At 35.2% G+C, this 16,350-nt stretch overlaps 1 protein-coding gene across 1 annotated transcript in view; it reads left to right on the forward strand.

The window, feature by feature from the left end:
* LOC123561093 (protocadherin Fat 4-like) overlaps positions 1–16,350 on the forward strand; it is a 54,306-nt gene that overhangs the window by 13,534 nt on the left and 24,422 nt on the right. Inside the window, exons 2-4 of the mRNA XM_053516993.1 lie at positions 9,350–9,425; positions 9,855–10,080; positions 16,164–16,291. Coding sequence (XP_053372968.1) covers positions 9,365–9,425; positions 9,855–10,080; positions 16,164–16,291 — 415 coding nt within the window. The 5' untranslated portion in view covers positions 9,350–9,364. The remainder of the gene's footprint in view (positions 1–9,349; positions 9,426–9,854; positions 10,081–16,163; positions 16,292–16,350) is intronic.

The raw sequence follows: 16,350 nt of genomic DNA on the forward strand, positions 1-16,350 counted from the left end.
CGAGGGCTCAGGGTCTCTCCCCGGGAAAGTTTGAAAAACAGGTATAAACTGGTTGCCTCTGGTGCATTTTTTTCTTAATTTTAAGGTACTGGAGGGGTACTCCCCCCCCCCCCCCCCCCCCATTTTAAGGGGTCAATGGTTCTTCCCCCTGGGGAATTTTGAAATATAAGTATAAAATGTTCGCCTCTGGGGCGTTTTGGGTCTACATTTTGAGAAAATATTATTTCCAAAATAGTTGGGTGCAACTTTGATGATTATAAGTCACTAGTAAGCCAACAAAGGTGGGATTTGGGGTGGAGGAATCAGCTTGGGCAACAATCCAGGCCTGTTACACAACAGGATGTTCAACTACGCGACACGAAGACTGTGTTTTGTACCAGCTGTAGAAAACGAAGATTTTCTATTAATCAGCCATGGGTTCTATTTCTTTGTTTGGAGGTTTACATTTAAAGCCATAAGGTGACTATCAAGTTTCAATGGCGGAGAAAGATCCTATGTGGCCCTCTGTACATTCTTTCAGGTAAAGCGGGAATTTTAATATTATTTTACTTTTAGTCACTTAAAATTGTTTGGTTTAGTCTCATTCCCCTCATTATCCTACTTTTCCGCCTACCCACACATAACCCCCACTCCCCCCCCCCCCACCCCACCCCTTCAAACATGTAAATATTTATATTTTCTATTAATTATCTTGGTGCTGTGTGTTTGTGTCTTAGATTTCTGTGTCGTTATTCACCCCGTTTCCCACCCATACCCAACCCCCACAAACATACAACTCTATTACCAAATCGTATTTAGTTAGAAGAAACCTCAGAATATTTCTGTCCTAAAATACTGGCCCTATTACAAAATAACTTCACAAATATTTTTCTTGCATGACTGTTCAAGCAAGGTGTGGAACTCAGGTGAGCGATCTAGGGCCAACAAGGCCCTCTTGTTGCTATACGTAACAGCACTTATCATTAAGATAATTATTTGTATTACATAAACCTGCTAATTTTTCTTCCCTCAAAAAAGTAAATATACACAAGGAATTGATAGTCATAGTGTCAAATAGGAATTGCGACATTTAGCGTTGGTGTTGCGACATATAACGGTGGGCAAATTTTTGCGACATTTAACGTTAAAGGTGCGACATTTAGCGGCAGACGATTTTGCGACATTTAGCGGTGGTTGCGACATTTAACGTCAACCTTGCGACATTTAACGGTGGTTTCGACATTTAGCGGCGTTGCGACATTTAACGTTGCCACAACCTGTTCTTTGTGGAATTATTGGAAATTCTATGGAAATATCAAAAATATTTTACTGACAAAAACACACAAGGTAGTGGTTACATCAAATATCAATAAATTGTGTTTAACATGCAATACAAAAGATCTCCCACTTGTAGACATCTCACTGTCGTGAAAATACTGCTTCTGGCGTTCACTCCCTGAAATGGTATTAAACAAGTAAATATCCTCGATTGATCACGTTTATTTCAACAATGTAAATACAAATAAACAGTAATCTTTCTCTATATACCATAATTATTTTAAACGAAAGAGTTATACCCATTTATGGCCTCTTGTATATCCTCACTTATTTATTTTCATTTCATGTTTTGATGTTTTCCGGATCCTTTCAAGGTTTTTGAAAAGAAGTATAATTACTAACTGTTGATAATGAATAAAATGAGCCGTGCCATGAGAAAACCAAGATAGTGGCTTTGCGACCAGCATGGATCCAGACCAGCCAGCACATCCGCGCAGTCTGGTCAGGATCCATGCTGTTCGCTAATGGTTTCTCTAATTGCAACAGGCTTTGAAATCGAACAGCATGGATTCTGACCAGACTGCGCGGATGCACAGGGTGGTCTGGATCCATGCTGGACGCAAAGCCACTATCTTGGTTTTCTCATGGCACGGCTCAAATGATTTTAAGTAAACACACCCAATGCATTAGGCGGTAAAGTCTTATTGTAGTAACAAAATAGTAACTAAATATCTGTTTAACTTCTTAAATAACCTACACTTAAATATTTTACGACATGAACCGCTGGAGTTTTTGTAAACCATACACAGAATGAAACATAAGAATTAAGGCCATGCCATTTTAGCCATGTGTTTTATGGGATGGTAATAAAAAAATCCAAAGAAATGCAGTAATTATTCGAGTGTTTTGAAGACATTTAAAATTCAGAAAGAAACCTTAGCGTAGGTTTTTTATTATCATTGTTATTGTTGTCTCGTGGTTTGGTTGTGTATGTATGCAAGATTAGCTGTTCGTTATTTATTGTTTACGCTTATTGGGGAATGCATTGAAATATTAACATATTATGTAGCCAGTGAGGAAAGGAAGAATCCCACGGAAAAATACTAAGCTTCTATGAGGGGACACAATGGACTACTGTCAAAGGAAGGTTATTTCAGTCACTTTCCTTCATTGTTGTTGACTCGATATTTGTTTTGATATGGCAAGGTGTATTGACAACACTTTTCAATAAACTGCTTGCCGGTCCGAAAAAGGAATTGATACTCATTATTGAAAATGTCGCTGTTACATTAAAACAACATTTATAAATGTCTATCCACAATGTCTCAAAAGTACACTTAAATGTCACTGTTAAATTTATTGTTTTGTGTTGGGTTGGGACCTTAGAAAATCTCTTTCCAAATCATTGGCAATTGTTTGTTGGTTGGATGATTGTGAGGTATAATAACAAGTTAATGGGCTCCCATCAGGCTTTGTGTTTTTTCTAAACTTGCTGAAATATAAAGTCTGAAGCCTGAATTGTGAAATTAATAGGTATTAATTGTAGCACAAAAGGTTAATTTGAAATAAAAAAGTACTCTTTTTTACAAAATTTCCCAGTGGCCTGGTATATCGATATTAACATATTTCTAAAGAATTATGGAATGGTTCTATTAGACAGAGAAAACAAAGAATAACTACTTCATTACATTACTGCAGTAAAGTTTTTCTGTGGTTTTATTCAGGATACTTAATGACCTTCTAACGTATAAAATATATAATATTTCATTTAAAGGCATAACCTTCTGTTCCCTTGTTTCTTCTGCGCATTTCCTGCATTTCTGATGCTTTTTTTTGCTATGATGTGTTTTAAACTGCGCCGGTAGCATGCTGTTCTATGCACTGGTATAATAGCGGTCAGAGAGCCATGAACTTATTAACCACGCACTATCGTAATATTTCACATTTTTTATCAAATACACATACATGAACATGGTATTATGTAAACATACATAGAATTTTAATGATTTATGGGTATTATCGAGATTTTCAAATATTTAAAAAAAATATTTGAATGGACGTCAAACATTTAATTTAATGGAATAGAAAATGGATAGCTGGTAAAAAGGAACTTATAGGGAATATGTTCATTGTACTACATACTGTTTATGCCACATAGAATTAATTTGTTCATGATGTATTATTTTGATTCATGTCTCTCACTTCACTGTATATATTAGGATGAATTTTCACATTATTATGTTAGAGGATCGGATCATATATTAGACTGGCTGTAGCCAAATATGTTATCCTCTTTAAATAAAGTTTAACATTTCGAAACATAAAACTTTCAAACACTACAAAATCGAGCATCGCGGGCTGTGTTTCTGATTTTTTATTAGATAAATCTTATAAGCTACATATATGGTAAAAGTAGACAATTTGATATCAAATATAGTTTTCACTGTGAAATTACTTTTGTGTTCTATTTAAATAATTCACGTAAAAACAAGTAACACAGTATTCTACTTGTTCTTCCTGAATCTGTATCATGTGAATAATATAAAAATGTTAGAAAACATTCCCTGTAAAACCCAAAACACCTGTTGCAAGCGATTGTGTGCATCAAAAATAAGTATAATTTATTCTTAAACCTATACATAAGGGCGGAACCCTGCACACACGTGTTTTACTGCATAGTACGCGATATTTTCCATGTCACATCATCACTTCCTCAGACAAAAAAGGCAGATACGCTATACTGACTAAAGGTTAGGGTTAGATTTAACATAGGTTTAAAAAAGTGTACCGGGATAGAGCGGATGAAGAGGTCCAGTGGTAACACTGTTTGACTACGAAACCAGGGGTTGCGAGTTCGAGCCCCCGCTCCTCCAACTGAAAAAAAAATCTAACATTGGGATAAGCGTCCCATGTATAGGTGCTTTACATCTGGCACGCTTAAGAACCATGGACGCTTCTGGAATTGGAGCGCCCTATCTTTCATCTAAGATTAGAGTCGCCCATATGAGTTTGAGTTACAGGTGGCTACTATAAATAAACTTTAAAAAACTTATATACGAACGAACTGATATGGGTTAATCGGACCGAAGCGTTGACACAAAGCGATATCCGACACGCCAAAAGGCCACTCGCCTCTTACTGAAAAGCTTTCATTATGAACTTTTAATTTATTAGTGACATGAAAAAGTATGCATGGCACTAAATGGCACACCTTCATTATATGATTAAAATGTACAACATAGTCAAGCACAATGTTTTAAAGTGTTAAGTAGAATATTTAACATCTACGACCAGGGCCAAGTTGTTCGAAACTTTAACAGGCGGTTAAGCTAATGGTTGATTATCTTTTAGGGTTATTTTTCGGCATTTCAGAAGACTTTGAAAAACAAATGTATGAGGTAAGAATTTTGAACACTGGAAAATCTTTACAATAAAATCAAAACATCATACTAGTGTGTCCCACCAAGTCTAGTATTTTGAATCAAAATTTAACCGGAGGTTAGTTTAACAGACGGTTAAAGTTTCGAACAACCGGGCCCAGACTGTATTTCATATTGAAAACGTGTCAAAATTGTAAGGCAATTACTTGTAATGGGATACCGAAATGACAGTATATCATATAGCTACCTAATAAACTGACTTTTGATACTAGCATTAATACATGTACATTGTTTATGTTACATGATTGAAACACCCTCTACATATTTCACACACGGATGTCTTTAATTCAAACAAGGATAGACTTTTATGATTTATATCATGTACCGACACCTGAACTTTCAGCATACACCGTTTATAACAGTCTTTTAACTGTAGCTGAAAAATAGCCGCGAGTTTTTGTTTATATCTTATATAATGCGTAGATACTTTAAGCATTTATTATAAAACGTTTATACATGTATGCCTGATACCTTGGATATTTGAATAAGATTGCATTATATAAAATAATAGCACATATTTAAGATTCTACGCCGTGCAGGTACATTGTTGCAAACAGCATTGCAGCATTTTATAACTGCGAGGTATAATTAAGTAGACGCAAGTCAGAGAAATATTAGTTGGGAGAAGATGGAACTGATGTGAAATAATTGAGTTAATTCCTTTAAATTGGCACCTGCGTAAGAACTTTATATTATTCGTTTTCGCTTTGCGAATTACATAAAAAAAAGTTTTATTTTAAAAACGAATGAAGTTAATGTTATACCATAAGTCTCTGTTCAAAGTAGATGTCAGCTAGGTTACAAAACATTTATTTAATTTAGTCGCCAGACATTGTGTTAATTTGTATTCAAAATGTGTATTTTAGTTGTGATAACTTATAGGGCGTTTCCGCAAAGGCACAAAGCTGATCAGTGGTACTGTGGCACTGCCTAACTACTAAACCAGGGGTCGTGAGTTCGTGTACCCGGCCCTCCAACTTAAATTACTTAACATTAAGACAAGAGCCTCTTGTACGGGTGATCAACACCTGGCACGCGAAAGAACGAGAAAATAAGTTTGGAATGGGAACGTCTTCTGAATCTTGCACAATTCTCTAACTAAAATTACTAAGATATTTTTTTGGACGCGCTCCCCGGATGAGACTTTAAATAAGCTTATAAACAAACCAGGTACACAAATTTACATTGTTTAAACGTGACCGTACGGTGGTATGTTTAGGACATGTATTTTTTGTTAATTAAATTATCTCGAGAGCACTACATCTTATCTAGAGCGCACGACATCTTATCTCGAGCGCTCGACATCCTATAACGTGCGCTCGACATCTAATCACGTGCGCACGACAGTTTATATCGAGCGCACGACATCTTATCCCGAGTGTGATCAACATCTTATCGCGTGCGCACAACATCTTATCTCGAGCGCTCGACATCTTATCTCATGCGCACGATAATTTATCTCAATATATTAAAGTCCTTTTTGTGAATTGATCATCAGTAAAATCATACGACTTCAACCGTTTTTGCTTTTGTTTCAAGTATGTGAGCTTCGCCCATATATTAAAGAATTTCCCCGTTACCCCTTAATTCATGCATGCAATTTTATAACTTTTCTTACAATGCGCGAATTCATATTATCTGTCGAACTGTTATTTTTTTTGCTATTCTATCACGCAGTAAGCATCACTGATAATGTTCGTTTAATTTTGAAGAGAGGTCAGCCGATTATGTGCAAATGATGCTAAACTTGTACTTGTGAAAAGTTTAAATAACATCTGATTAGGCGGGACCCTAATTATCAACTTCTCTGTATGTTGTACTAATGACCTAAATACACACAAGGGCCTTAATATTTATAGAAAGATGTCGTGCGCTCGAGATAAGATGTCGTGCGCACGAAATAAAATGTCGTGCGATTGAGATCAGATGTCGAGCGATAGAGTTAAGATGTATTGCCCACGAAATAAGATGTCGAGCGATCGAGATAAGATATCGTGCGCACGAGATAATATGTCGAACTCTTGAGATAAGATGTCGTGCACACGAGATAAGATGTCGAGCGCTCGAGATAAGATGTTGAGCGCTCGAGATGAGATGTCGAGTGAGTGCGCACGAGATAAGATTTCGTGCGATCGAAGATAAGATGTCGTGCACACCAGTTAAGATGTCGAGTGCACGAGATAAGATGTCGAACGCTCGAGATTAGATGTCGTGCGCATGAGGCACGAGATAAATTAATTTAAACAAAATAAAACCATGCCCTAAACATACCACCGTATTATCAATTCTAAAAATGATCGTGAAAATATAGAGTAGTTAAATTAGAGAGAAAATCCGCGCTAAGCGCACTTTTTTCTTCGCCCTCTTTTGGGAATTAGAGCAGTTTGATTTCAGTATTGATTTTAAAAATGCAGTTGTCGTCAGTACTGACATTTAGTCCTTTTCGAGTAGCTGTTTTGAAATGAAGTATTATTTACTTTTTAGAATGACCTTTCGTTATGTGACAAACTTGAAAATAATATTACATTTAAAGTGTTCTTGAGAAAATGATACCCTAATGCAGTATATGTGTATTTACTAAACAGAAGTTTTAAAAGATCTTAAGTAGAGATTTTGCATAAAGATATACCGGTACATCTCCATGTTTGCGAGTGTAAAATTGGCAGGTCATTATCAAAGGACATTAAATGGACATTATAAGCAAAAATAGATTTATTTGAATTTGCGTAGCTTGCAAATATAATATGGAAAACTTGAAACATTGCAAAACTGTACGTTGGTTGCCAACGGTACTGTAAGACATTGTTACAAGAAAAAAACAACTTATTATTACATGATATAATGTATAACAAGGCGAAATTTCAAATGAAACCGGAATTGTCGCACCCTTTGGTTGACATTCATACAATAGGATCCATGACATCCTAGCGTTAAATTTTGTATGTGCTATATGGGACATGCTACATTATTATACATTATGTTATGGTTTAAATATTTTGTTTTATGTTATGGTTTTAATTTGTTGTTATGACAGTGCAAGTTTATGAAACAATTTTGATAATATTTTAGCACTTTTGCAATGTAAGGTTATGTGTGATATAAAAGTGTTGGAGATACGAGTTCATATTCTCTATTGACGTACAATATATGAAATACAGACATTAACGTATACATATAAAATACAGACATTTATTCTATATCTATTTTATCTGTCCAGTCGTGAACGTTCATTTGCGACACGTGACCGTACAATATATTACCTTATTGGACGCACATGCGTACAAAAAAACAAAAGAACTGTATTTTTTCCGTACTTGGACGGTTTAAAAAGTCCCATGTTAAACATACGATAGAGCCCGAAACGCGTGAAACTGTTCCGAATATAAATCGGCGCTCTATTTTCAGAGTTAGATTATGCGTCTTGAAATGAGGAAGGCAGAAATACAATATTCAGTGACTCATTTTTAATCTAAACTAAAATAAAATAGATATAGAATAAAAAGATTATTTAGCATTGAACTGTACAATATGAGATATGATTTTAATAAGATGATATATACTGCGAACATGCTACCTTCGACACTTAGAATTGCGGGACTTATGCCCATATTTTATATTTGAAAATTACTGTCACTACACAGCATCTCTGTAAACACAAAATGCCAAATGCTCAATGCCCAATATGTTCATGTGAGGAAGCCGTCAAGCTGGCTAATACATTAAGCGTTATTATTATATTCACCCATCTGTGTTCAAATACCATCAACTTTTAAACTCTGATAATAAGTTTGAATTGATAAAGCTGTGTAATTATGTCAAGGAAGCATTATGTATTCGTAATGCTATTTTAAATAATTCTGCTTAATATGTTCATCCTCTGTTACCATATCATATACTTCTAGCTTCATATTATTATCATAAGTATGTACATGTTCAATCCATATTTCCTCTATCATATTACTAAATGTTTCATTTGTAGGTTACACTATTACCATGTATATACACGTGACATGTTAAAAATGTTTAAAGATGTGTTTAGACGATGGACTTATGTATAAGTCTTAATAAAAGTCTGTTCTGTTCTGTTCTGTTCTGCTAAAGGAAGGTAGGCGCCTGTAAATAATGAAATAATACCAGGAGGGGCATCTGGGGTCTACTTCTACCTTGGAAAGCTGGAAATTTGCTACATGACTTATAGCTGTATCGTTGTGACATTAAACCCAGAAAAAATACAAGTAACCGGCCCCAGTATAAGTTGACAATAGGCATATTTTTAGGAAGTGACTGTTACTACCTGTCATTTAATGAAGATGGCGGCATTGGGTACACAATTAGGTTTTTATATTTTAATTAATTTAGATACATTTAATAGGTATTTACTACAATAAAATTTCATATCTAATGATAAAATATTTAAGTGAAAGTTATACTTGTTTTTCATTTGCTTTAATATCACCTTAACTTTACAATCAGTTTCAGCATTGTTCGAATGATTTATAACGTTATATAGAAAAAGTAAACCACTTGTTTCTACCTGTAAACCCATTTTTACCGCATTAAATATTTTATACCATGTCGTAGTTGTTGTTGTTTGTTTGGAGTTTGATTTTATTAATACACATTCCTCTATAGAGAAAATCTTATATTTTCAGGTATATGGTTGAACAATGCGGAAAACATTATTATCTGTCCTTGTATTTGCGTGCATCAGTCAATGTCTTTGTGCTGGTAAATCTTCTTTCTATTAATGACATTCATCATGTTATATCTACCATCAAAAGTAAATATACTGAAAGATACTTAATTAAAATGTATCCACAGAATCACACGTAAGAGCACTTTTTAAGGTATTTTATCACAAAAATTGGCAATGTCTTTTAACTTTGACTACAGTTTTAATCATACAGTTACAATCACTGGCAAGCAAGAATAAAATTCTTTTGACTTGAAACAAAATCGGTTAAAATCGATATTAAAATCGGTTATCATTCTGAATATTTGCTTGCTGCATAAATAAAACCGTGTCTTGTATGTGTGTATATTGTATACTACAGTTAAAGCTATGATATTCCACTGCATTCAAAATGTTAAATGTTCTAAACCGTCATCAGTTTATGTTTGCATTATTTTGATCACATGTGTATTTCTCTTTCTTAGTGACATGGAATTCGCCATCAAATGGAGATACAGAAACGCTAGCAGAAAACAGTACCGTTGGTTTAGTAATCGTTACTTTAAATGCGACTGCACTGAACACCATAACTTACGTCATAGTAAGCCAAACGCCACCAGAAGACAAATTTGGAATAGACAACACAAATGAACTTTATCTTAAAGCAGAATTAGACTATGAAACTACAACGTCATACGATGTTAAAATAAGGTAAGACAATATGTTCCAGAACACACAAACAGGTATTGCTTGCTCCATCGTTGTCGGATCGAAACTGGAATTCTCTGACATTGTTGTTCAAATTTTTTACCAAGATCCTGACATCAAATAGTTTACGCTTCGTTTTTAGACAGATAAATACGTATGCTTTCAGTCAGATTCTATTCTTTCTATTCTGTACATATACATGAGGACATTTTATTGGATAAATATAGCATTGGTATATATCACAGCTAGCTGCTTGTAGGTTATACCAACCAGTTAATAAAATTGGTAAACTTGTTTGTTTTGTTCAGCTTTGTAAGTCAAACGGACATGGATGTAGGTCTCATTGACGACTTTGTAAGGAAACCCTCAGATGTCCATTCTAACATTTTATCAGGTATAGGCGGGTTTCTCGAGAACCAGCAAGTAGTTTGTATAGCGTTTTTCACATCACTAGAAACATAAATCATACGTGGGATTCCGAACCAAAAATGGTGAAAAGCAAACGATTCTAAGTCGGCGATCAGTCACAGAATAACTGTATTTTATATTATCATTATATATGTGTTTTCATGATGGTAATTATACATGAATTGCATGAAAAAAAAAGTTAGAAATACATGTATCTTGTTACAAATCGGCAAGGACGTATATTCGAGCAAGACAATATGTTTATTAGTCCCCTACTGGTTGAAAACTAGTTTCGGGGACTATAGGAATGCGCTTTTCCGTCCGTCCGTCATTCCGTCCGTCCGTCCGTCCTTGCATCCGTCCGTCCGCAATTTCATGTCCGGTCCATAACTCTGTCATCCATGAAGGGATTTTAATATTACTTGGCACAAATGTTCCCCATGATGAGACGACGTGTCTTGCGTAAATCCCGGATCCCTTGCTTAAAGGTCAAGGTCACAATTGGATGTCAAAGGTCAACAGGGCTTTCTTCCTGTCCGGTCAAAAACTCTGCCATCCATGAAGGGATTTTAATATTAATAAGACGATATTAATAAGACGATGTGTCATGCACAAATTTCAGACCCGTAGCTCAAAGGTCAAGGTCACACTTGGCAGTCAAATGTTTACATAGCATGAACAGGGTCTGTTTCGTGTCCGGTCCATAACTCCGTCATTCATTAAGGGATTTTATTATCACTTGGCACAAATGTTCCCCATGATAAGACGACGTGTCTTGCGTAAATCCCGGATCCCTTGCTTAAAGGTCAAGGTCACAATTGGATGTCAAAAGTCAACAGGGCTTTCTTCCTGTCCGGTCCAAAACTCTGCCATCCATGAAGGGATTTTAATATTACTTGGCACAAATGTTCCCCATGAGAAGACGACATGTCATGTGCAAAACCCGGACCCCTGGCTTAAAGGTCAAGGTCATAGTTGGAGGTCAAAGGTTAATATGTTTTTTTCCTGTCCGGTCCAGAACCCTATCATCCATCAAAGGATTTTAATATTACTTGGCATAAATGTTCCACATGATAAGACGACGTGTCATGCGCAACACCCAGAACCCTAGCTTAAAGATCAAAGGTCAATGGGATTTTTTTCCTGTCCGGTCTATAACTTTGTCATGCAAAATAGGATTTAAATATCAGTTTGCACAAATATTCCCCTGGATGAGACAATGTTTCGTGCGCAAAACCTGAGCCCTTAGCTGCAAGGTCAAGGTCACACTTGGAAGTCAAAGGCCAAAACACGTAGAGCCAAAGGTCAGATACAAGAATGACTTTGTTCGGAGCATTTCTTCTTCATGCATGGAGGGATTTTGATGTAACTTGGCACAAATGTTCACCACCGTAAGGCACCCTTGTTTTTAGAATTACGTCCCTTTGTTTTACTATAAATAGATCATATTGTAACTTTATTACTGGCCGTAGGGAAAAATCGAGACCAGTTTTCTGTGGTAGAACATGCATGTTACATCCATTTTTAGGAGCATTTTGACCTATCTCTACCTGGTAAAGAGTTTCTTGTGGACTTATATTATATAGAATTTTTTTTTTTAATTTTAAGGATTAATTTCCCTTTGTTGTTAATATAAATAACTTATGACATCTTTTTTGATAATCGGCCAAAATGCCATATGAAAACAACTGTAGGTTTTTATATATATAAATTTTAATCCCAAGTGTTTTGTTATAACATATTGTATATATAGTACAATTTTTTTTATACATCATTGACAGATATCAGTTCATTATGTTATACTGCAGTAGAGAAAATTAGGTGCCTTCCAGTAGAGGACTTTGTATGTCATGCATTCATTTACTTGTTTTATCTGTTTTCGATGTAACATAAATATACTGTCAGAAAACAACAGTGTAAAGCATCGATTAAACCAGTTTCTGCAGGTTTTGCTGATAAGTAAAGGCTTTACGTTAGTTTAAATAGACATTTACGGATTAAGTCTACGTGGACTGTGGACACCTAAGGCGATAGATTTTTCAAGGGGACCGTCTCAACATAGTTTAATTATATTATGCGCGATATGAAAAAGAGTTTATATATCGGCAATAGGGTTTGAGTTATTATATCATCACTATGCGGTAGGTGATATAAAATTTGGATGTGCCTGTTTTTAGCTCGACTTTTCGAAGAAAAAGTAGAGCTATTGCATTCGCTCCGGCGTCGGCGTCGGCGTCTCCGTTGGTTAAATTTTTTTATAAAGTCAAATATCTCTGTTGTTGTCAAAGCTATTGACTTGAAACTTAAAATACTTATTTACTATCAAAGTCTACACAAGGAAGAACAATCTCCATAACTCTGATTGAATTTTTACAGAATTATGCCCCTTTCTAATTTAGCATTTTTGGTTATAGTTTTTGATAAAGTCAAATATCTCTTTTACTTTCAAAGCTATTGACTTGAAACTTATAATAGTTATTTACTATCGAAGTCTACACCAGAAAAAGTAATCCCCATAACTCTGATTGAATTTTGATAGAATATTGCCCCTTTTAACTTAGAATTTATGGTTAAAAGTTTTGATAAAGTCAAATATCTCTGTTACTATCAAAGCTATTGACTTGAAACTTAAAATAATTATTTACTATCGAAGTCCACACCAGGAAAAACAATCTGCGTTACTCTGATTTGAATTTTGATAGAATTATGTCCCTTTTTAAATTAGAATTTTTGGTTAAAATTTTTGATAAAGTCAATATCTCTGTTACTATCAAAGCTATTGACTTGAAACTTAAAATACTTATTTACTATAAACGTCTACACCAGGAAAAATAATCCCTATAACTCTGATTTGAATTTTGCCAGAATTATGCCCCTTTTTAACTTAGAATTTTTGGTTAAAGTTATTGATAAAGTCAAATATATCTGTTACTACCAAAGCTATTGACCTGAAACTTAAAATACTGATTTAATATCAAAGTCTACACCGGGAGAAACAATCCCTATAACTCTGATTTGAATTTTGACAGAATAATGCCCCCTTTTAAATTAGAATTTTTGGTTAAAGTTTTTGATAAAGTCAAATGTCTCTGTTACTATCAAAGCTATTGACTTTAAACTTAAAATAGTTATTTACTATCGAAGTCTACACCAGGAAAAACAATCCTCATAACTGTGATTTGAATTTTGACAGAGTTATGTCCCTTTTTAGCTCGACTTTTCGAAGAAAAAGTAGAGCTATTGCACTCACCCCGATGTCGGCGTCGGCGTCGGCGTCGGCGTCGCCGTTGGTTAAAGTTTTTGATAAAGTCAAATATCTCTGTTACTGTCAAAGCTATTGACTTGAAACTTAAAATACTTATTTACTATCAAAGTCTACACCAGGAGAAACAATCCCCATAACTCTGCTTTGAATTTTGACAGAATTATGCCCCTTTTTAACTTAGAAATTTTGGTTAAAGTTTTTGATAAAGTGAAATATCTCTGTTACTATCAAAGTTATTGACTTGAAACTTATAATACTTATTTACCATCAAAGTCTTCACCAGGAGAAACAATCCCCATAACTCTGGTTTGAATTTTGACAGAATTATGCCCCTTTTAAACTTAGAATTTAAAAAAAAATTGATAAAGTCAAATATCTATGTTACTATTAAAGCTTTTTACTTCAAACTCAAAATAGTTGTTTACAATCAAAGTCTACACCTGGATACACCATTCCCATAACTCTGATTTGAATTTTGACAGAATTATGCCCCTTTTTAACTTAGTATTTTTGGTTAAAGATTTCGATAAAGTCAAATATCTCTGTTACTATCAAAGCTTTTGACTTGAAACTTAAAATACTTATTTACCGTCACAGTCTACACCAGGTGAAACAGCCCCATTACTCTGATTTGAATTCTGACAGAATTATGCTCCTTTTTAACTTAGAATTTTTTGTTAAAAGTCAAATATTTCTGTTACTGTTACAGCTTTTTACTTGAAACTCTAAATAGTTATTTACTATCAAAGTCTACACCAGGAGACACAATTCCCATAACTCTGATTATAATTTTGACAGAGTTATGTCCCTTTTTAACTTGGATATTTTTACTGGCAAAGCTCTAATTCAGAGTCAAGCACTGAGAAAAGTCGAGCGCGCTGTCTTACGGACAGCTCTTGTTAACTTAGAATTTTTGGTAAAAGTTTTTGATAATTTTTTTTTTTTTTTTGATTTAACGTCGCACCGACACATGATAGGTCATATTGGGACTTTCCAGCTTTAATGGTGGAGGAAGACCCCAGGTGTCCCTCCGTGCATTATTTCATCACGAGCGGGCACCTGGGTAGAACCACCGACTTTCCGTAAGCCAGCTGGATGGCTTCCTCACATGAAGAATTCAACGCCCCGAGTGAGGCTCGAACCCGCATCGATGAGGGGCAAGTGATTTGAAGTCAGCAACCTTAACCACTCGGCCACGGAGGCCCCCAAAGGTTTTGATAAAGTCAAATATCAGAGGATGGGAGCAAAATTTAAAGAACTTTACTGTTGAAGTCCTAAGGAAAATGACAACAAAGGGAAGAAATTCCCCGAAAAACTCTTAGTCCACTAAAATTATTAACAGGTACAGATGTGTCAAAATACACCTTAACTTTGCAGGTACCATCCATGTTGTACCAAAGAAAAGTGGTCTCGGTTTTTACCTACGGCTAATAATAAAAAAGTTACAAAATAACCTATTTCTAGTAACATAAAAGGGAAGTAATTCAATAAAAAATATTGTAAGTGAACAAAAAAAAAAGAATCTGCCAAATAAAAACAAGAGCACCGCAATGCAAAGCAACATAAACACAAAACAAAGTCATGTGACCTTTACAAGTGTGACCTTTACCTTGAAGCGAGCTATGTGCTCTGCACGTCGTCTCAATGTGGTGAATATTTGTGCCAAGTTTTTTTTAAATCCTTCAAGCAGTTTAAGAGTTACACATCGCACTCGAAACAAAGTTATATGACCTTTGACCCCTAAGACGGACACACAGACAGACAGACGGTCAGACGAACACCAAAATACGTTCCTTCGGGCGTATAATAACAACAAAGGAATGGAGACGCAAGATATTACGTTTTCTACAGTTTTCACAATGTTTTACCTGCTGACCTACATTTTGATCCCAGCTAACCCAGTTAAGATTTATTTTCATTTCGGACGACGACGACGATGGAATACGGATACATTGCGAACAGATAAGCTCATCTTTTCAACTTTGTCGCAGATGCGCAACTTATAATATTGAAGAACCTTTCGGGAAAGTGTTATAACGCTAGATCAAATACTTTTTGCGATATGCATATCAAAACACCTCTCTGGCGAACAGACAGACGGACAGACAAATCCAAATCTTATCTTGTTCGGTAACATAATAAGCCAGACCTTACTATCATTATTGGAATGTTTTCCTACCACACATAAATTAAAATTATCATGTTGAGACGGTTCCCTTGAAAAATCGATCGTCTTAGGTGTTCACAGTCCACGTAGACTTAATTCGTAAATGTCTAATAAGACTGAAATTTTACCAGATATGAGGTAATAATAATAGATAGTTTGAAAGCGTAACGTTAGCACACCGTAACATTTGCAAACTCACACACATGTATGATTTAAAACTTAAAAAAATATCATTTTCCATTTTAGAGCTTTGGATAACTCAGCAAGTGAACAAGCTGACATAACATTAACCGTTGCTGTAACAGATGTAAACGATAAATCACCTGTAATTACGTCAGGCACATCGGCAGATATACCAACAAATACGGCTATAGGTAGGGAAACGTTTACTTCTATAGGCACTGGTTACAATGCTTGTCTCGTACTATGCATG

This window comes from Mercenaria mercenaria, chromosome 10, assembly GCF_021730395.1.
Source record: "Mercenaria mercenaria strain notata chromosome 10, MADL_Memer_1, whole genome shotgun sequence".
Lineage (NCBI taxonomy): Eukaryota > Metazoa > Mollusca > Bivalvia > Venerida > Veneridae > Mercenaria > Mercenaria mercenaria.